This window comes from Varroa destructor, unplaced genomic scaffold (assembly GCF_002443255.2).
Source record: "Varroa destructor unplaced genomic scaffold, Vdes_3.0 BEIS01000004.1, whole genome shotgun sequence".
NCBI classification, from domain to species: domain Eukaryota; kingdom Metazoa; phylum Arthropoda; class Arachnida; order Mesostigmata; family Varroidae; genus Varroa; species Varroa destructor.
This window is the reverse complement of record NW_019211457.1, coordinates 27311519-27328122: the sequence shown is the minus strand read 5'-3', so window position 1 is coordinate 27328122 and position 16604 is coordinate 27311519. Positions and strand designations below refer to the sequence as shown.

The 16604-nt window shown below is 41.5% G+C and overlaps 1 protein-coding gene across 6 annotated transcripts in view; it reads right to left on the bottom strand.

Moving 5' to 3' along the window:
* Positions 1–16604, bottom strand: part of LOC111248976 (kinesin-like protein Klp10A) — a 37302-nt gene that overhangs the window by 799 nt on the left and 19899 nt on the right. For 5 of the 6 annotated variants that reach the window (XM_086987069.1, XM_086987068.1, XM_086987071.1 and 2 more), the window contains 5 exons: positions 16187–16409; positions 13465–13682; positions 8920–9160; positions 751–909; positions 134–329 (listed from right to left, as the gene is read on the bottom strand). In XM_086987069.1, coding sequence (XP_086843195.1) covers positions 134–329; positions 751–909; positions 8920–9160; positions 13465–13682; positions 16187–16409 — 1037 coding nt within the window. The remainder of the gene's footprint in view (positions 1–133; positions 330–750; positions 910–8919; positions 9161–13464; positions 13683–16186; positions 16410–16604) is intronic. The other variant, XM_086987070.1, reaches the window with a different exon arrangement.

The window sequence follows — 16604 nt, the reverse complement described above, 5'->3', positions numbered from 1 at the left end:
TTGTCGAAAATTTGATTCCTTTTTTCCTTGTGTAACGGGGGTAACGCTTTATTACCAACATACGTAGAAACGTCAGTCCGTGATATGCTACTGCCTCAACGATTGAGACCCGTGTTAATTTCTTTAAGCTCACCTAGCGTATGATTGAGCGCCATTTGATTCAGTTTCAACAGCCGCCTTATCGCTCGTCGTGCCTCATCCGCAGAAGTATTGTCAACGGCCTTCAGTCTTTCAATCTTTTGCAGGGCTTCTACGACAGGGGCATATCGTTTGTAGAATGCTGCCAACAGTAGAGATCCATTCGGTAACAGTGAAAGAGACCTTACCTGCTGGACAGGACCAAATGAACACCAGCAAGGCCTAGATTAAAAACTTTGCTTTTTGCCAAGGCATACTTGCATAGAGAAATCCCGGGAAACACCTAGATATTAGCCTCCGGGGTTTAGCCAAACAAATTTCCGCTCTTAAAAAGGGTTATGACAGAAAAATTATATATTTGTCGATGCAGTGTCTTGAACGATTAAAGCTCTGGCCAAGAAAACCATAATGGTGTGCGAATGTTTAGACATGAGAAGAATCAGTCTGTAAGGCCGTGAACATTTCCGAGCATCGCAAAATAAATCGCGATTATTCAATAAACCTAACAATGATCTTAAGTGTTGAGCCTTATAGCAAAGCCCAAATCCGTGATAGAAAAACCTTGAGCGCCTAGCCTACAATTCTTAAAGCTTTTCGGGCATTACAACGTACCGTATACGGTGGATTCTGTATAAGTTTATCGTTTACAATATGCCCATCGGTATGGGCACTGCCATCAGTTGAATGTTTGAGCTCCTTTACTCGGTTAGCATAGCGTAACGTATTTAATGTGTTCTCGCAAAAATTTTGACCGGGCGAAATCATGGCAATCTGAAAGCAAAATTCTAATTTAATCAAGCCGTGCTTAAAATGCTATTCGCAAATTAAAATATGGCTAACCAGGAAAATCAAGCGTGAACGAAATACAGTGTAATAACAAAAAAAAAAAAAAAAAAATGGCAAAGAAACGGTTGATGCTGTAGGCTCGAACGCTGGCCTGTTATCAGGTCAATAGCACTGGCTGCATCAACAATCGTTTAATCCACAGTAGTTATTTATGGAACATCTATCCACATGTCGCAAAAAGACTATGTCTTTAATTATATCGTCGCGTATATAATTATGATTTACCCTTTTTGAATTGAAATTTCCAATCATACTATACACATTTATGTGTCAAATACAACATTACAAGCCGCTATTCCAGTGGCGCAAAAAAAGGCGCAACGTGTCCTGTTCAGTTGATGTAGCGCTGCTCCGTATATGATTGCGAGAACATTCATTTATGTGTTCCACGACCTCAATGTTCCCATCGACTCTATGGCGTTGCGCATTTGTAGCGGGAAGCAGGAAGTGATAGGGAGTGAAATAGACGTATCCATTAGTTTCATAAATCTATCCGTTTCTCGCCGCGTCATTCCCTTTTGACGTCCAAAGTATTCAAAAAGCCGCTATTCCAGTTTCCCGGATTAGGAACAGCAAAAGTATTAGGACGCTTAGATGGCTAGCTAGCTAGCGATGCACGGTCTTCTTTTACACGATTGTGAAAGTGCTTCAGAGTCTATGTGATGATCAAACGTCTTTACGTTTCCGACTTCAAGCGCTTTTCTGGTGCTACAAATCCCTGTTGGTTCTACGCACGGCGCGTACATAGCTATGTATCGAGATTGCTTGATGTCTCCAACCACCACCAAGCTTACTAGATAACGTTATGATATAGGATGACGCGCCAGGAACAACTAAAAACTATACCTTCATAGTTAAATGTGTGACGTTCATTATTGAGCCTAATTCAGCCCATATATTTTGTCTACTCTTGAATCATGAACCGATACTAAGGTCTATTTTCTTTCTTCCTGTAGTAAAACCCTATGTCAGGTTTGTTAAAAAGTAAGCTGCAATATATAACACTGAGTAAAATGGTATTCCGCGAAGAAATATATTAGTGACGTTTCTTCACCTAACTTAAATTATGGGTGTATACATATCCGTTTTTGAAAGCAGGCTACTTCAGTCCCGTGCAATTTTGTTTCCTGCAACGGAAAGATTTGCTGAATACCAGGAACTGTAGAAAAAGGTTCGCTCGATCAAGCGAAATTTACAACCTTCGCCTGCCCTATATTTGCTAGTCTACAACAATAACGAACTAAGGCACTTCGTGTGTTATGAGCCTTGATTGTCAGGTACCGAGACAGCGCATCTTTGCAAGGAAGACGTTGCAGAACGTTGAAGGCAAATATTTCGTTGGAAAGCTGTCAAAAGCGTAGCTCATGGGAAATCTAATCTTAGGCCGAGAAAGATTCACGAAGTTTTTGTTGGTCGCCACAATTATTTAACAATAAAGTGTAAAAATAATGTTAGTAAACCACCAATTTGACAATGGGTTACTCAGTGCTTTAAAGGATCCTGAAGAAAGTTTTCAAGGCGCTATGCTTTGGGTGCCATCTTCCACTTGGTCTAATTACGTAATCTCACACAGAATCGGGTAGCACATAATTTACTATTAACATCTGGTCCTTCTGTCCATTCACTCGACGATCGTAGAAGTTTCGAATTCAACAAATGTGGAACTTCAGAATTTCGAAAGACTTAATATTTAACATGACAAGCGTATTCTACGGTGCTCACTTAATAACATACTGTGAGCCTATTCAACTTCTGGTATAACTTATCTATTCGCGATTTATTGCTATTTAGATGAGAAACTCGGTGTTTGGACTTAGTGAAGTCACACGAAAATCTTTAAGATATTTGTCTGTAGTGCGACCTTTTCAGTATATATATATATATATATATACGCTTATGCTATGTTTTCTATATTATCACGTAAATGAAACGCTCTTCCACCTAAAACGGAAGTAGGTTCAACGATGGCCTGTGAACGACATGCGCCTAAGGCGTCTGCACAACTAGACCACTATTCAATGCCTGCCTAACGCACGAATCTCTGTTCAACACATACATGTACAACAGCTTTCAGGTTAGGACAACAGTCCATAGCAACTGCCAACTTCTGTCCTCCTCGACCTAGTCAATGCCAAAATCAGTCTTGACTATCCCAATGATTCATTCACTCATTTCCTTTGAGCTCCCTTCTAGTTTATATATATATATTGCTTGATTTTGACATTCCAGTGACCGAATTAGTAGGTATATCAAAGCTAACGACGAATGTCGTCGCCATTAGCTATAAGTTACGTTTCAACAATCAAATAAAATCTTGAACGAGCTTGTAGTATTAACCGATAAATTATAAAGTAAAAATAAACTAGGGTGGACAAATATATGATCTAGGTAACAGTAGAACGTTTGAAAAATAGTTTCCTTTAGAAAAAGATAGCTATGATCGGTACAACATTATCAGATATTGAAACGGTGTTCCCCTCTAATAACTGATCTGTAAACTGAACCAATCGACCCCAAGCGCCAGTTTATATCGAACAACTTGTCCGGTTTACGCTCTCTTATACCGAAGAAACGTAATTAACACACATCATGTTTAATCGCTTGCGGACTATTCATTAGCCGTACTCTCACTTGAAATTTAGCTTGCCACAAAGCGTTACGAGTAGTTCCAATCTGTAGCTCGGTACAGCCAGTGCCTCGTAATGCTATATTGCGTTCTTATTCTAGCAAGAGTTCTCTATCTATTCGCATGAGCCATACCGTAGCAGGGTTCAGTCTGCACCCCCGCCGTTTCTCCTTTGGATCGATGAGGCCGACTCGGGAGTACAAGTGTGGACTGATTCCATCTGATTGCTAACTTCTCCCATCTGAGGGAAGTTAACGACAATCCATGTGCTTCATCAGGCGTACGACGGACACCAGAAGGTCGACAATGAGGGTTCTTGGCTTGACAAAGATTTTCTCGTAACATCGTCAGAGAATGGGAACAAGTGAGTTCGGCGTTGCTGGCTGTTGCTAGGATATCGGATAATATTGCATCAGTTCGCTCAGATTGCGAGCTTGGCCAACAGGAGTTTTCGCGAAGTATCATTATACCGACACAGATGTGAATCACACGCGAAATCGCACGTACCTTTGTCGGTCTGCAGGTCGAAGCAGAAGGACAAGGAGGCCGCCGCTCTTTCAAATAGTAATTTCTAATATATCGGCCAGGAATTATCGAATACAAGGTAGCGATCCGCAGCTTAGCTCAAAGGAGCAAAGAAAATAAACGGATCGTAGGTGCTACCTAGGATGGAACTATATGCAAGAAGATGTCCCGTTTATATATATATATATATATATAGATAGATAGATGGATAGATAATAATAACCGCGACAGCTTTTCTACGATAAACATTATCATGGTTAGCACCCGGTTACGTCACGGAAAAGTAAATACTATTTTTAAACACTTCTTGACGGGCAAGCTAAACATCTTTTTTCGAAGTAATATCAAAAATATACCGAGCCATGGCCCAAGCGGATAAAGGGGTCCAGGGTTTAGTGGATGAGAGTCCCACAGTACCGGACTTAGAGCAGACTTGCCCTGCCTATGCCCGGTCTGCATAATGCATTTGCCCTCAACCTCCAAAAAAAAAAAAAAAAAAAAAGCTAAACATCTTTTGACAAAGCCTATTACGCTTTTATTTGCCATATAGTTAAGATAGGGTTACAGGGTAAGGCTGGATGATGCATATGTCATCATTTGTTTCTATGCGTTCCTCGGTGCATCGCGTCATAAGGTTGAATTTTAGCGTTCGCAACTAGATGAGCAATGCCTATCCTGTATGGTGTGGTAACTTTGGTAAACCCAGGTTTAATTCGCCTGGAACAAACTCTCTACTACATGAAGCGATTCTGATAAATCTTGTAAATCTATACAACAGAGAAAGCAGTCTGCAATGGCACAACAGACTGATTTAGCAAGAACTCTCCGTTAAATGGGAATATATCTGTTGACTGAAGGTCACGCACTCACTACTGGCAGGCAGAAGTACAGACCGTCAGGGATGTTTGCGTAAAGATGATCGAATGGCATAGTAAAATTGGAAATGTTGTGCGAAGTTATCCAGTCAGTCTAATTTTAATCAAAGATAGTTCCCGTTGAGGGCTAGATGGCAGTCAGGTACGCTTGATTGAATTATAGTTCGTCGCCTTTTCGTTAAACTTCACCTCAGGCTATCATGACTGGTCATGAAAATCACATTATTCTATCCATGATTTGCAAAGAGTTTTTCTTTTCGAGGGGAAGCGTCAATGGTTTTATAGATTTCATAACGAACATAATACCCAATGGGAATAAATGGACTCGTCTACGCGGCCATAACTAACAAGCATTTCTTGTTTAGAACAAATTTCGAATAGGGATCAAGGATTAATAGGGAGACAGGTTCCATTCTAGTAAAAACGAGTAAAATAAAGGAACGAGTTCAAAAGTTCAACTTACGCTTCACTCGAACTAAACTACAGCTCACTAGTGTCAAGTACAAGTTCCTAAACTGGCAAGATGATATCAAGTGGAGCTCAGTTTTAGCAGTTATGCCACTTATATTGTACAATGGCTAAACATTAAATATTGAACGTTCGCACACCAGTCATCAACATCCTCTGTTTTTTTTTATGAGATAATAACAATGACGTTCAGCTGGATGAAGCTCGCTTGCATGCGCTTTAACAGATCGCTTTTTCTGGTTAAACCTATGTAAAAAATCTTCCACTTCAATAGGGAGCACGCCGTTTCTCGCTTGAAAAGCAGAAGTGCAAAATCTATCAGACGACAAAGGCTATAGGAATGTTGAGATAGTACTATGCGTGCCCTCATTTCAACGCCTATGAGATCTATGGTAGAGTAGACATCGCTAACGGTCTTTTGCTAGATCCTTTTCCCTTTGCTGTAGGCCTCGAAACATATCATATCCGACAGAGACCTCGGAGCTGGATCGCAAGTTAAAGGGCTGGGTATCTTGGAAAAACCAAATCAGAGTGGCGACGACAACGACGACGTAGATCTCTTCTGCGCCCAGAACCAGTAGCGGCGGCGGATCCAGCAGCGCCCGAAGACAGAATTGCAAATTCGCCATTGACCCAGTTCGTCGCGTATGCTAAGCAGTCACGCCACAAAATACGAAGGGGAAAAGTGCCAAAGCTGTGGAAAACCACTAATGCAGGCGTCTGTTCGAATGTCCTAGAATGTGATGAATATCATCCGCTTCTTCGTGACCGTAAACGTCAAGGCCGTGCCAGAGGACAGAACAAGTACGGAGAAAAAAGCATGGGCAGGCTGACAGATAAAGCGCAACGCGCGTGAGACAAAATGGATTGTGCCAGTAGATCTCCCGGAACTAGAGCTGAAAATCGATGATAGATTCTCCTATAGTTAGCGTGTGCGGAGGATAGGGTGCCAAAACTGCTTTACGCAGTGCAGTAAAGCGTGAAGCACTGCCTAAGCTAATAAGAGGATATGGCATCCAACTGCAAACGGAATGAAAACCAGTGCTTTTTCTTCTTTCAGATAATCAGTTTTGCGTTTCTAGACTAGTTTCAGATTTACAAACAATTGTCACGCAAACGATCAGTGCGGCGTTGCATCTCATATCCAGATGTTGGCTGAGAACGCGGCTACTGTAAAGCTGTTTTTCCTGCTTCGCTCACCAGCTGATTAATAGGTCTCGCGGTTTTTGTCTATCGAGAAAAAAAAACATTGATTACAAAATAGTAATAGAAAACTAAACCACTAAATGAAAAAGGAATTTAACTAGTATTGAGATTTAAATAACTGCTAAGGCAACCTACCACTAATGTCTATATGCTACTGACAAACCTCAGCGGGGACTAGTTCTTTTCGACTCTGAATAGATTGGTATGATTTCCACATATATATATATATATATATATATATATATATATAGAGACATATCTAGTAGCAGGCACTATTGGATTCTTTTAGAATAAGTTGAGTTCCTTTGGATTCATATATGTGTATAGACCATGCTTTGCGGTCCCGAATAGTGAGACTCATTGTTGACTCCAGGGCCATGTTCTTAGAAGCTTTTTTGTACAATATGGATTCGATTGTTTTCCTGTATTCTGCAAGTATTCTCCGTCGCCATTGACATATTTAGATACGATAACATTTTTACAAATCTGGATCTGGTACAAGTTGAAGCCAGTTGCGTGATGACCGTTCAGGTTACACAGGAATACAACCAGATTATCGTGCGCGTACGGCAATTGACACGGTTTGCTCGTATTTATCATATCCGCGATCCAGCCAGACTTGTAACGGTGCGAGGCAGGATGTAACAAAGTGTTAGACTTTCCAAATTCCATGAACGATTTACCATCATGCGCACTAATAGCTAAATCAAAATGGCCATCCTTATAGAACTTCGGGACTGGGCATGACGAAGGCTCGGGGCACTCGCGAGACTTTGACCACTCTACAGAGAGACTCTTCGGATGTCATCGAGGCAAATGAACCTGCCTTAATCAGTTAAGTTGCACAGAATCACATATCGGAAATAGGGCTTTCCACGACACGTGTCCTAAAATAAGCCATCGTTTACGTTTAATAAATACGTTTGCAATTCGCGGATGTTTATCGCTGATGAGGCTACTTTGTCACTTTATCAATTATTAATGCTGTTCCATTTTACGTAAGAGTTGATTTTTTACACAAAGACGACCTGTATTCGCTTGTGTGATGTCGCCTTTGCAGGCTAAACCTGCTGAACGAGTCAACCTCCTTCATGAGCCTCGACAGGGTGCTAGCAGGCCGTACCTCAATGACACTATATCGCACGTCAAAGTCGAGTCTTCACGTTTTGTATCTGCTAGACTTAGATCATAACATGCCTACCAACTGAGTACGGCATTGGATAGAAGTCGCAAACCGGTTTTCATAAGGAATGCTAAATGTTTCGAATTTTATGTTCAGTTGAAACTCTATCAGACGGCTTGGCCCGTACACAAGGTGACCTTTGTCTATGCCCGCCTTCGAACCAGGGCCAGCACACAAATACGTTACTACTCAAGCTAACACTGCAAGCCATCAATACTGCTGCAGCATCCTATGCGCCTACTACGATAAAAACGTATGAAGATCTCAATATTCTGAAAATGACATCATGAGCGATCTGGCACTGTTGCGTCTGGATTTACTGACACATTGTACGGGCATGTATTGTACTTTATTTGTGAGCGCACCTTTAAAGGTAGCAGGAAGGTTGGGCCTGAACTCTTGACACAACGTTATTTAGCAAAGCTGAGATCAAACGTCGAGCAATACGTGAAGCGTTAACCCAATAAAATGCTGGCATCTCTGCAGACATGGATTACAGTTGGAACACTATTGCACAGTTAATAAGAAAATGACCATCAAAAAGTTTTTGCACAGACTATGCAGGATAAGGTAACTGCGGCGATATTTTTGAATGCCGAAACCTCAAAACCCAGACTAAGTTAGGCCATTCAGGGCACAATTTCCCTATTCTTATGATACTTGCTTTAATATGAATCATTATTCATACCATGACATTTTTCAATGTATAAATAAAGAAATAGGAAGACGATCAGGCTTAAACCGTAGGTTTTGTCCAGAGGTTGCTACAAACGTGCCCGGAAGCAGACGAAAATTAGATCTGCTAAGTAGATAAATCGTATTAAGCGGATAGTTGATTTCGGCAATCAAAGGCAAAGTACGCCCGAAAAGGCAAAATTTGCGGCACCATGAGATGTCTAGCATTGGCAGGTATATATTTTCTATTGCTGCGGCCATGTATTCTCGGTTTAGTCATGCCGCTTATTATAGTGTCGTTAAAACGTCACGTTAAGTTAGTGAGATCCAGTACAAGTCACAAAAAAGTCACAAAGGATACCAGTCAGGTAACTTACCATGCATGTCCGACTGCGCTTTCCAGTGAATGAATCCTTTAGTATCTGCGTAAGTTTTGATGCCCGGAACGGAAGATGGGCCCCGGGTTTACCAAAAGCCCTAATGCATTCCTTCAGCGCAAGTAGACTTTTGTTGATTTCGGCCCCTTCAAGTTGCGTTTGTCGATTGGAGATAATCGTATCTGAACCTCTTTCATTGCCGGCCAGGTCAACTAGAGATAGTTTTCCATGAAGTGAGGATCTATATGTATAGGATCAAACAAATATGTCAACAAAAATTCAGTGAAAATTCATTGTTATCCTCGTATTGTGTCATATGACAAAGAATTAACATTAAACTAATGGAATTCTACTCTAATCAAGAGCGTAGAGCGTAGTAACGTTTAACGCCAAGGCTCCCAAAGTGAGCGCGTTTCAGTGAAGACAGGCTTTGAGTAGGTTTACCACATAACGAACTCTGTTTAGGTCAGCTATCATGATTTCCTTTGCGCGACGTGCGCAGTGATGAAATAAAGCGAGTAAAGCTGAATCTGTATCTAGGCTAGCGTCTGCTTAATGCGACGCGGCTTCATACGCAATCATAGGTCCTGCGAGTGAATATATCAATGTATACTAACACGAACTTTGGAAACAGGTTTGGAAAAGCTGATTTAGAGGACTTCAAACTTTCGTCAAAGTTTTGAAATTTTAACTATTTCAAAGCTTGCCATTTTCTGAAAATATATAGCTGCTCGCTTTTGAATATACATACCTAGCTGTGCTGCTAAATCCTAATATCCTAAATCTGTATTTATTCGATACGTTTGGCTGTCACATGGCAATAACATTTTCGAGCTTTTCTTTTACCAACAACAGTCATTTCATAACATGCCGGGCTCTTAAATAGCACAACATAACTATCGTGTCGCCTATTTAAGGCCCCGTCTGCGTTTCTCCGTATCTATTTGTTGAAGCTTCGTGCTTCTTCGATTATTCCCCAGGTAGTAGAGACCAGACAGCAAAGCAACTTGACGTTAGAAGCCAGCAGCCGTTGTAGCAAAAAGTTCGTGGAATGTAGCCAGCAACATCCACTGCGATGTTCGGCCGGGAGGGGAAACGAGAACGTCTTCTAGGAATTACCTTTGCCTGAGACGATGGCAAAACTTTATCAGGACAGCCGTGAACCTAATAGAGCTGAAAATTCTAATTTAGGTTTCGACGATGTGTTAAGACTATTCCCTGCGCCCGTTTACGCTTAGTCCTTACGCTGTTCGCATAGCGAGCGGCTAATATAATCTCTATCTGGTGCATTCAACTAAAAGTATTTAGATCTAGTTCAACTTTAAATTGGCATATATTCTTCGATGGCAAATACGTACTTTTATGTATCATGTATAAAAGGTTTGTTTCAAATTTCGGATTTGGACAAATATTTTTCTAAAATTTGCCCAAGATTAGTATCAAGGCTAAACGGAAACCATATCTGGCACACTTTCGTTTACCTTGCTGTCTCGTAGATAACTATCATATACTCGAGCACGACTTCCTCTGCAGTCTGATACGCGTCTAGTGCAACTGGCGTGCCGGCCACGATCACGCCCAACGTTCAATGATCAGTTTGGCCTTTCGTCACAAATCAGTCAATAATTTCAGCCGTTGCACGACAACAATCTGACTGCTTAATCCAAAGCGATTTGTTGCACAAAGTACATAGCCAATATGTCCCTTTGACCACAATCAAGACTATCTTCATTATAAACATGAAAAGGATCAGACTTCATTCAGTGCTTGTGCTACGGGCCATTGACCCCTGGAGCTTAGTGAAGACCTTTTCTTTTGAGAAGACGGGCATATATGTAAAAGGATTTTGTCTTTGAGGACGTCGCGGGTTGATTCTCGAAGGGGGGTCGCAGGATTCGCCCATTCATTGTATTCGATTTAATGACCTACTAAATTTGGACACTCGTTAACTTATTACCTAACTAAACACGACATCTTGGCTGTCGATGAAAATGACCACATGTTTTTGCCCTAGCAGTAACAGAATTCAGAAAGCTACTATCACAACATCAATACAGTTGTATTAACTAAATACTGGTAATAATGGAAAGTAAATTAGAATTTCGCTAAAACGTGTTTGTCTAGCCACTCAGAAATACGATAGACGCGCAATGAAGATCGGATAAATGAACCTAAAATTTTTCCAACAACTGCACGCAGGCGCGGCGTCCCATAAAGGACGGTAACGAGGAAGCTGAACAACGACGTTACAAGGGTATAAACCGTTCAGTATTTCAAACCATATGCCTTATAAGGATTTGACCATGTTACATTTTTCTCGACACCGGAAACAAGTAATTAGTAAGTGTGTATGAACCGCCCAAAGGACTGAATTTAACGAACCATCAATATACTTGCTAATGTCTACTCATCAAACTTAGGTGCTCGAGAGGTGTTTTAGACTTAAAGCTGGGGGATAGCAAAATAAATGAATCTTTTTAAAACGAGGAGCTCTACTATCAGCAGTCACAATTTCTTCTGGAGGAGCTATCTAGCTAGACATACGTAAGGGTGCACAGAATTGTGGGCTTCGTATTAGTGTCAGCTTATCAAAGGTTACTCAAGTACAGATTGACCCAACGTCAATGCCAGCATATGCAGCCTTTCGTGGTGTTACACTAGTGAACGTTATATCTGCCAAACCTGGTATCCCTGTTTCTTTCACCCTGTTTCAAACATTGGGTTGACGAGGCTGGCAAGCTGCGGTCTCAGCTCCACCCACGCACAGTGCATCGAGACCAGGAACAAATTCCAATTCGTATAGGAATGGAAAAGGTAGCCTAGTTCTTACGTCTGCAGTCTGTGTAGAACAAAGCACCCTGTTCACTAAAAAGTATGTAGTTTACGACGACCGACCACAGTCCTAGTTCGGCGATTTTTTCCCAGCCACCGTCTATTCGATTCTACCAACTCCTGCGATCTATTGAAAAAGAGAGATTTTAATGCACTTACGTTCGCACCGGATACGAGTATGTTCAACCGTACAATGAATAGGAATCAAGCTGAAAACAAAGGCTGATAGAATGCTACGGACTAGCATCGATCGGAAGGAAAAATAACCAGAGGCTCGTTTTAGCTTTCCGGTTGTATTCATCGAGTACTCCCGCCGTTACAGCATCGGCAGCCACTGATGTTGACGTCACCAGTGACCGCCGCGAGACAACAGCAATGCCCGTGACCGCTTCTTCATTACGGCGACTCCGTCCTGGACTTTTGCAATACGATAAAAACTGGTCGAACTTGTTGGCCATGTCTGGTCCAGCCTCCAGACTAATTTCTCCAAATCTTACTGTCTATCGTACGGCACATCCCTTCTGGCACGGTTAGAAGCTACTTTTAACTATTTAATACAGTCCACAGACTCCACTTCGCCCACACCTGAGTAGGCCTGCGGTGTCCTAAGCTGGTCGGGCGAAACAGACTAGTCGAACCGTGAAAATTCTACCACAGAGGTCAAAGCAAACGTGGGTCGATATAGGGCTGTGAGCATATATATATATATATATATATATGACTTGCTGGACAGCTAAGGGTGATGAAGACAGCAGCCGTACCTTATGTGGAAACCTCAAATGCAACAGGAGTTAGTAGAATTCTCTCTCGTGTAACTCAGTTTCTTCAGGCCTGCGAAAATTCATTAATAACGAGTTTCGCAGTTCCCTGTCGAGGACTTCGTATGTTTTGTGTCAGTGACATCAGTTTAAATGCCAAGCAGCGGCGATGGCAAGTAGCCGTTCACTGAGTTACTGAGGTACAATCAAAACGTTATTGTCTAGGGACAAACGGGAAAGCTCGCATCGTAGTACTACACGGCCGTCTATGCGCCAGTAGTGGGTAACGTATTCGTCCGCTGATCTTCGGGACGTGCTGTGGCCTAGGTTCGAACCCGAACATAGACAGACTTCCAAGCTGGGAGCCAGCAGCTATCCAATGAATTGCCTAGCGGCGACACCAGACATAACGGTCGTAACATAGAGGGGGAGAGGGGGGTGGAGTCGAGGATGATTTCCGTAAACTTCCTAAGTACAGTAATTAGCAAACATTATATAATAGCTGTTTACTTTACTATAAATACTCCTCTGCATTGGTAACGGTTGATACGCGCGTGATATGTGGTTCAACGAGAACTGCCGGTGCACTGTGAGTGGTTTTTATTTGTCGGCCAAACAAATCTTAAGTGTCAATCTATGCAAGGAGAGAACTTTGCGAAACTGGGTATGAGTTGATTTGTGAGCTGCCCCAATGCCACTTTTCGATCATACTAATCACAGAGGAAAGTTGTTTTTGACTATCATCCAACTTGAACGTTTATCCAACTTGCTTGTAAAATGTGCCGTACATATAAATTAATAATAACAATAATTAATAACGATAAGAAAAAAGCTTTACATGGGAAGGAAAGCGGCGGTGAAAATACAGTAAGGGATTAACAAGGCGATTTAGCTATACGTAAAACTAAATTCATGGGATATAATCATCTCAAAATGACTGAACCGCAATACTTACTCTCGAAATAAGAGAATCTGAAAAACAGCATGCGACCTTGATGAGTTCTCGTTGCCTTTTGTGTTTGCTGATGTTCTAGCGACGTTACCCTTGTTGATGAGATCTAGCATGACGCTTTCATCCGAAACTTCCACCTCGGTTAATCCGACGACTACGACACGCTGTCGGTTATCTTCCATAATTTTCAATGGGCTCTTATCGTTCAGCAGGTCAAGAACCTGTAACGATATACTGATTTACCTATCGGTAGCCGTTAATTAGTATCAAACGAGTTTTGAATATTGGGTGATCTATACCGATTCCGGTTGTTGTCCGACTTTAGGGATTAAGTTTTAAGGCCTACAAAAGGACCGTTTGTGACTGGTTCTACCGTACAACAGGACATATTACGTTTGTTATAAAACACTTTTCTGGTTGAGCTTAATGTACACTTCAGTGGAAAAGCTACAACACACGTTTTGCTGATGTGTTATTTCCTTACTTATTCTAAATGTTACATGATGATAGGCTGTTACCTTCAAATTGGACAACTTCTCAACCACATGCTACTAGCAGGAATGTTGGCTGATATAAACTTCAGCTTTCCATAAACGTGTGAATAAAAACCGGTTGAACTTACTCTAGGAAATCAGGAAAGTTCAGAAGGAAAAACATCTTTCAGCCTCGAAGGGCAACGTTCAGTGAGCAGTTTGACCGAAGTTTTTTCCTCAAAAACTACGGTGCTGCGCAGATTCGTCAGAGGCCTATTTTGAAAATACAGTATTTAAATAGTGTAAGCGCTTCAACAATGTAGACTGGAGCGTCGAAGACCAGCCAAAAGTTGATCCGGTGTCAGGACCCGAAGGACAAGAGCGTATTGCCTCAATCGAAGAGGCTTTTTATGAAAGCAGAGTTCTACGCCTGAAAGCTCTGTGGACTAAAATCTAGCATCTGGCATGTAACGCGCTAATAACCGAAGTCCTTAAATACAGAAACGGAGTAAATTTTCTTGTAACTTCAGGCCGGCTGGAAATAGATATGCTATATTTCATATGCAATTTGCAGACCCTTTATTTCTAACCAAAATCCGCTTGGAGCATACAATTGCCATAAACGAGGCGTGGTTCAAGTTCCATTGCAAAAAGGGTGGGTCCAAGCGAAAGGAGCTCCGCTTTGGAGAAAACTAAGTGTTGGGCAGTGTCAGATAGGTTCGGACGTGAGATAACACCAGGGGCATTTGCTGCTACGAAACGCTCGCCGAAAATGAAGCAGTTAATATAAACCGGTATCTCAGGTTCGAAAGACTAATAGACCATTCACACGGTAATCAAAAACATGCACGTCCGGTTGCTCAAGAAAGTCATGGACCGCTGGCATGACAATCTAAAACGCACACGTCTAGTTGCTTAATGACAACGCCAGATCTTATTACCACGTTTCAGTTCCTTCCTGGATTTAGCAAGGATATTGGTTTCAACTCGCTCGTTATTCCGGTCCAAGTTCGAATAGTTACGGAGCCTTCGGTGTCTTAAACCAGGAAACTGGTAGGCCAGAACAGAAACAATTGTGTAAAAAATAAAGGGAAACACTCGCAACATATAAGAACAAGCATCGTTACAATATAGCTGATGATTTACTTTAACATTTACAACATAGTTTCTAAAAAAAACTAAAAAAAGGAGAACAAATCATTGACTAGCAACGTGACATCGTAAATACAAATGCCGTGTTATTTGTCGGAAACATATAGAACAAAGGCATTATCATTCCACGCAACGCCTATGGATGTCTAAACAAACGTTAGTTTCAGCGTTATTCAGCTAATTACAATGCAAGTTACGAGAGATTCTGGACGGACTAGCGTTAGTCTTGTGTCGTTTTGTTGTTGTTGTTATTGTTGTTGTTGATTAATGCCAAATGGCATTATGATCTCCCTGTTGCTGTATACGGGATGGGGCGAGTGAAGAACCTCATACTGTATTCCTGACCGTTTGAAAAAATTTGTCGGCAGTTTGAAGGTCCTCACTCTATTTTTATTTTTATGACATTTTACTATATTACTGATGTTAAAAGATGTAAAATGAGGCCGCTTAAACTGTCACGGCATTTTTGCCTTATCCTGCGTATGGATATGATGTGTTTGCTTTTCTTTTTGCGATCAAACCCGGAATAGACTGGCCGGATAGTAAAGCAACTATGGCTGACTGTGGCTGCAGTTCATTATCTTAGCAATTGTGTTTTGTTGCAATTATACGGTCTTCCCTTGCTTCTATATAACGTCACAAACGTTTGACATTTGTCCATACCCACGGATGCAGGTTTACATACTCACAGGCGTGTAGAGGGTCGTTAGTAGAGGCTACAATTTGGGAATTGTTTGCGAGCCAAAGTGCAAACACAGCTAAATGAGAGCCCGGGCTTTGTGGAGCTGCTCGTGTTCCATTGCAATAATACCTCGGACATGCCGGCAGTTGCGTATTTGTACGTACGACGTTTGTTCTTGGCTTAACTTAGCTTTTACTTACCACTTGTGCTATGGAACGATGTAAGTTATTAATATGTGATGATAGTACAGATACGACCATCACTGCCGTTGTCACTAGATTGCTCATTTCAATGATATGTCAGAATTCTCTGGACATTATTACTACTATATTCTCTATAATTGTAGTCAATAATCTGCGGCAATCAATTCTGCCTGCCAAGTAGAAACGTACTTTTGTCCAAGGATAGAGCTTCTCACCTTCGAGCCGTAAATTTCGAAAAAGCTGACGCGGATTTCAAATGATGCGCTGCCATACGTTTGAAGCATCCTGAAAACGTCGCTTGCAGCCAGCGTGTACAGGCCCTTTAGCTGACCTTGTCCGCTCATTGTGTAGGTTTTACCTGAACCCGTTTGGCCGTAGGCGAAACAGGTTGCCATTGAGCCATCGAAAACGGACCGTATCAATGGCAGGGTTGTACACCTGAAATGCTCGCATTTCAGGCTTCATTATTTCGACACCTCTTATTTAAATTCAAAGCGTAAGTACTAAACCATTTTTGTATGGTCCATATTTATTTAAATCCGGTGCTGTATTTCACAATAGTTGATAATCTCCCGTAGCTTTATATTGAGACGGTGCACACAGGTTTAATAACTGCTTCTATTCTGCTATATA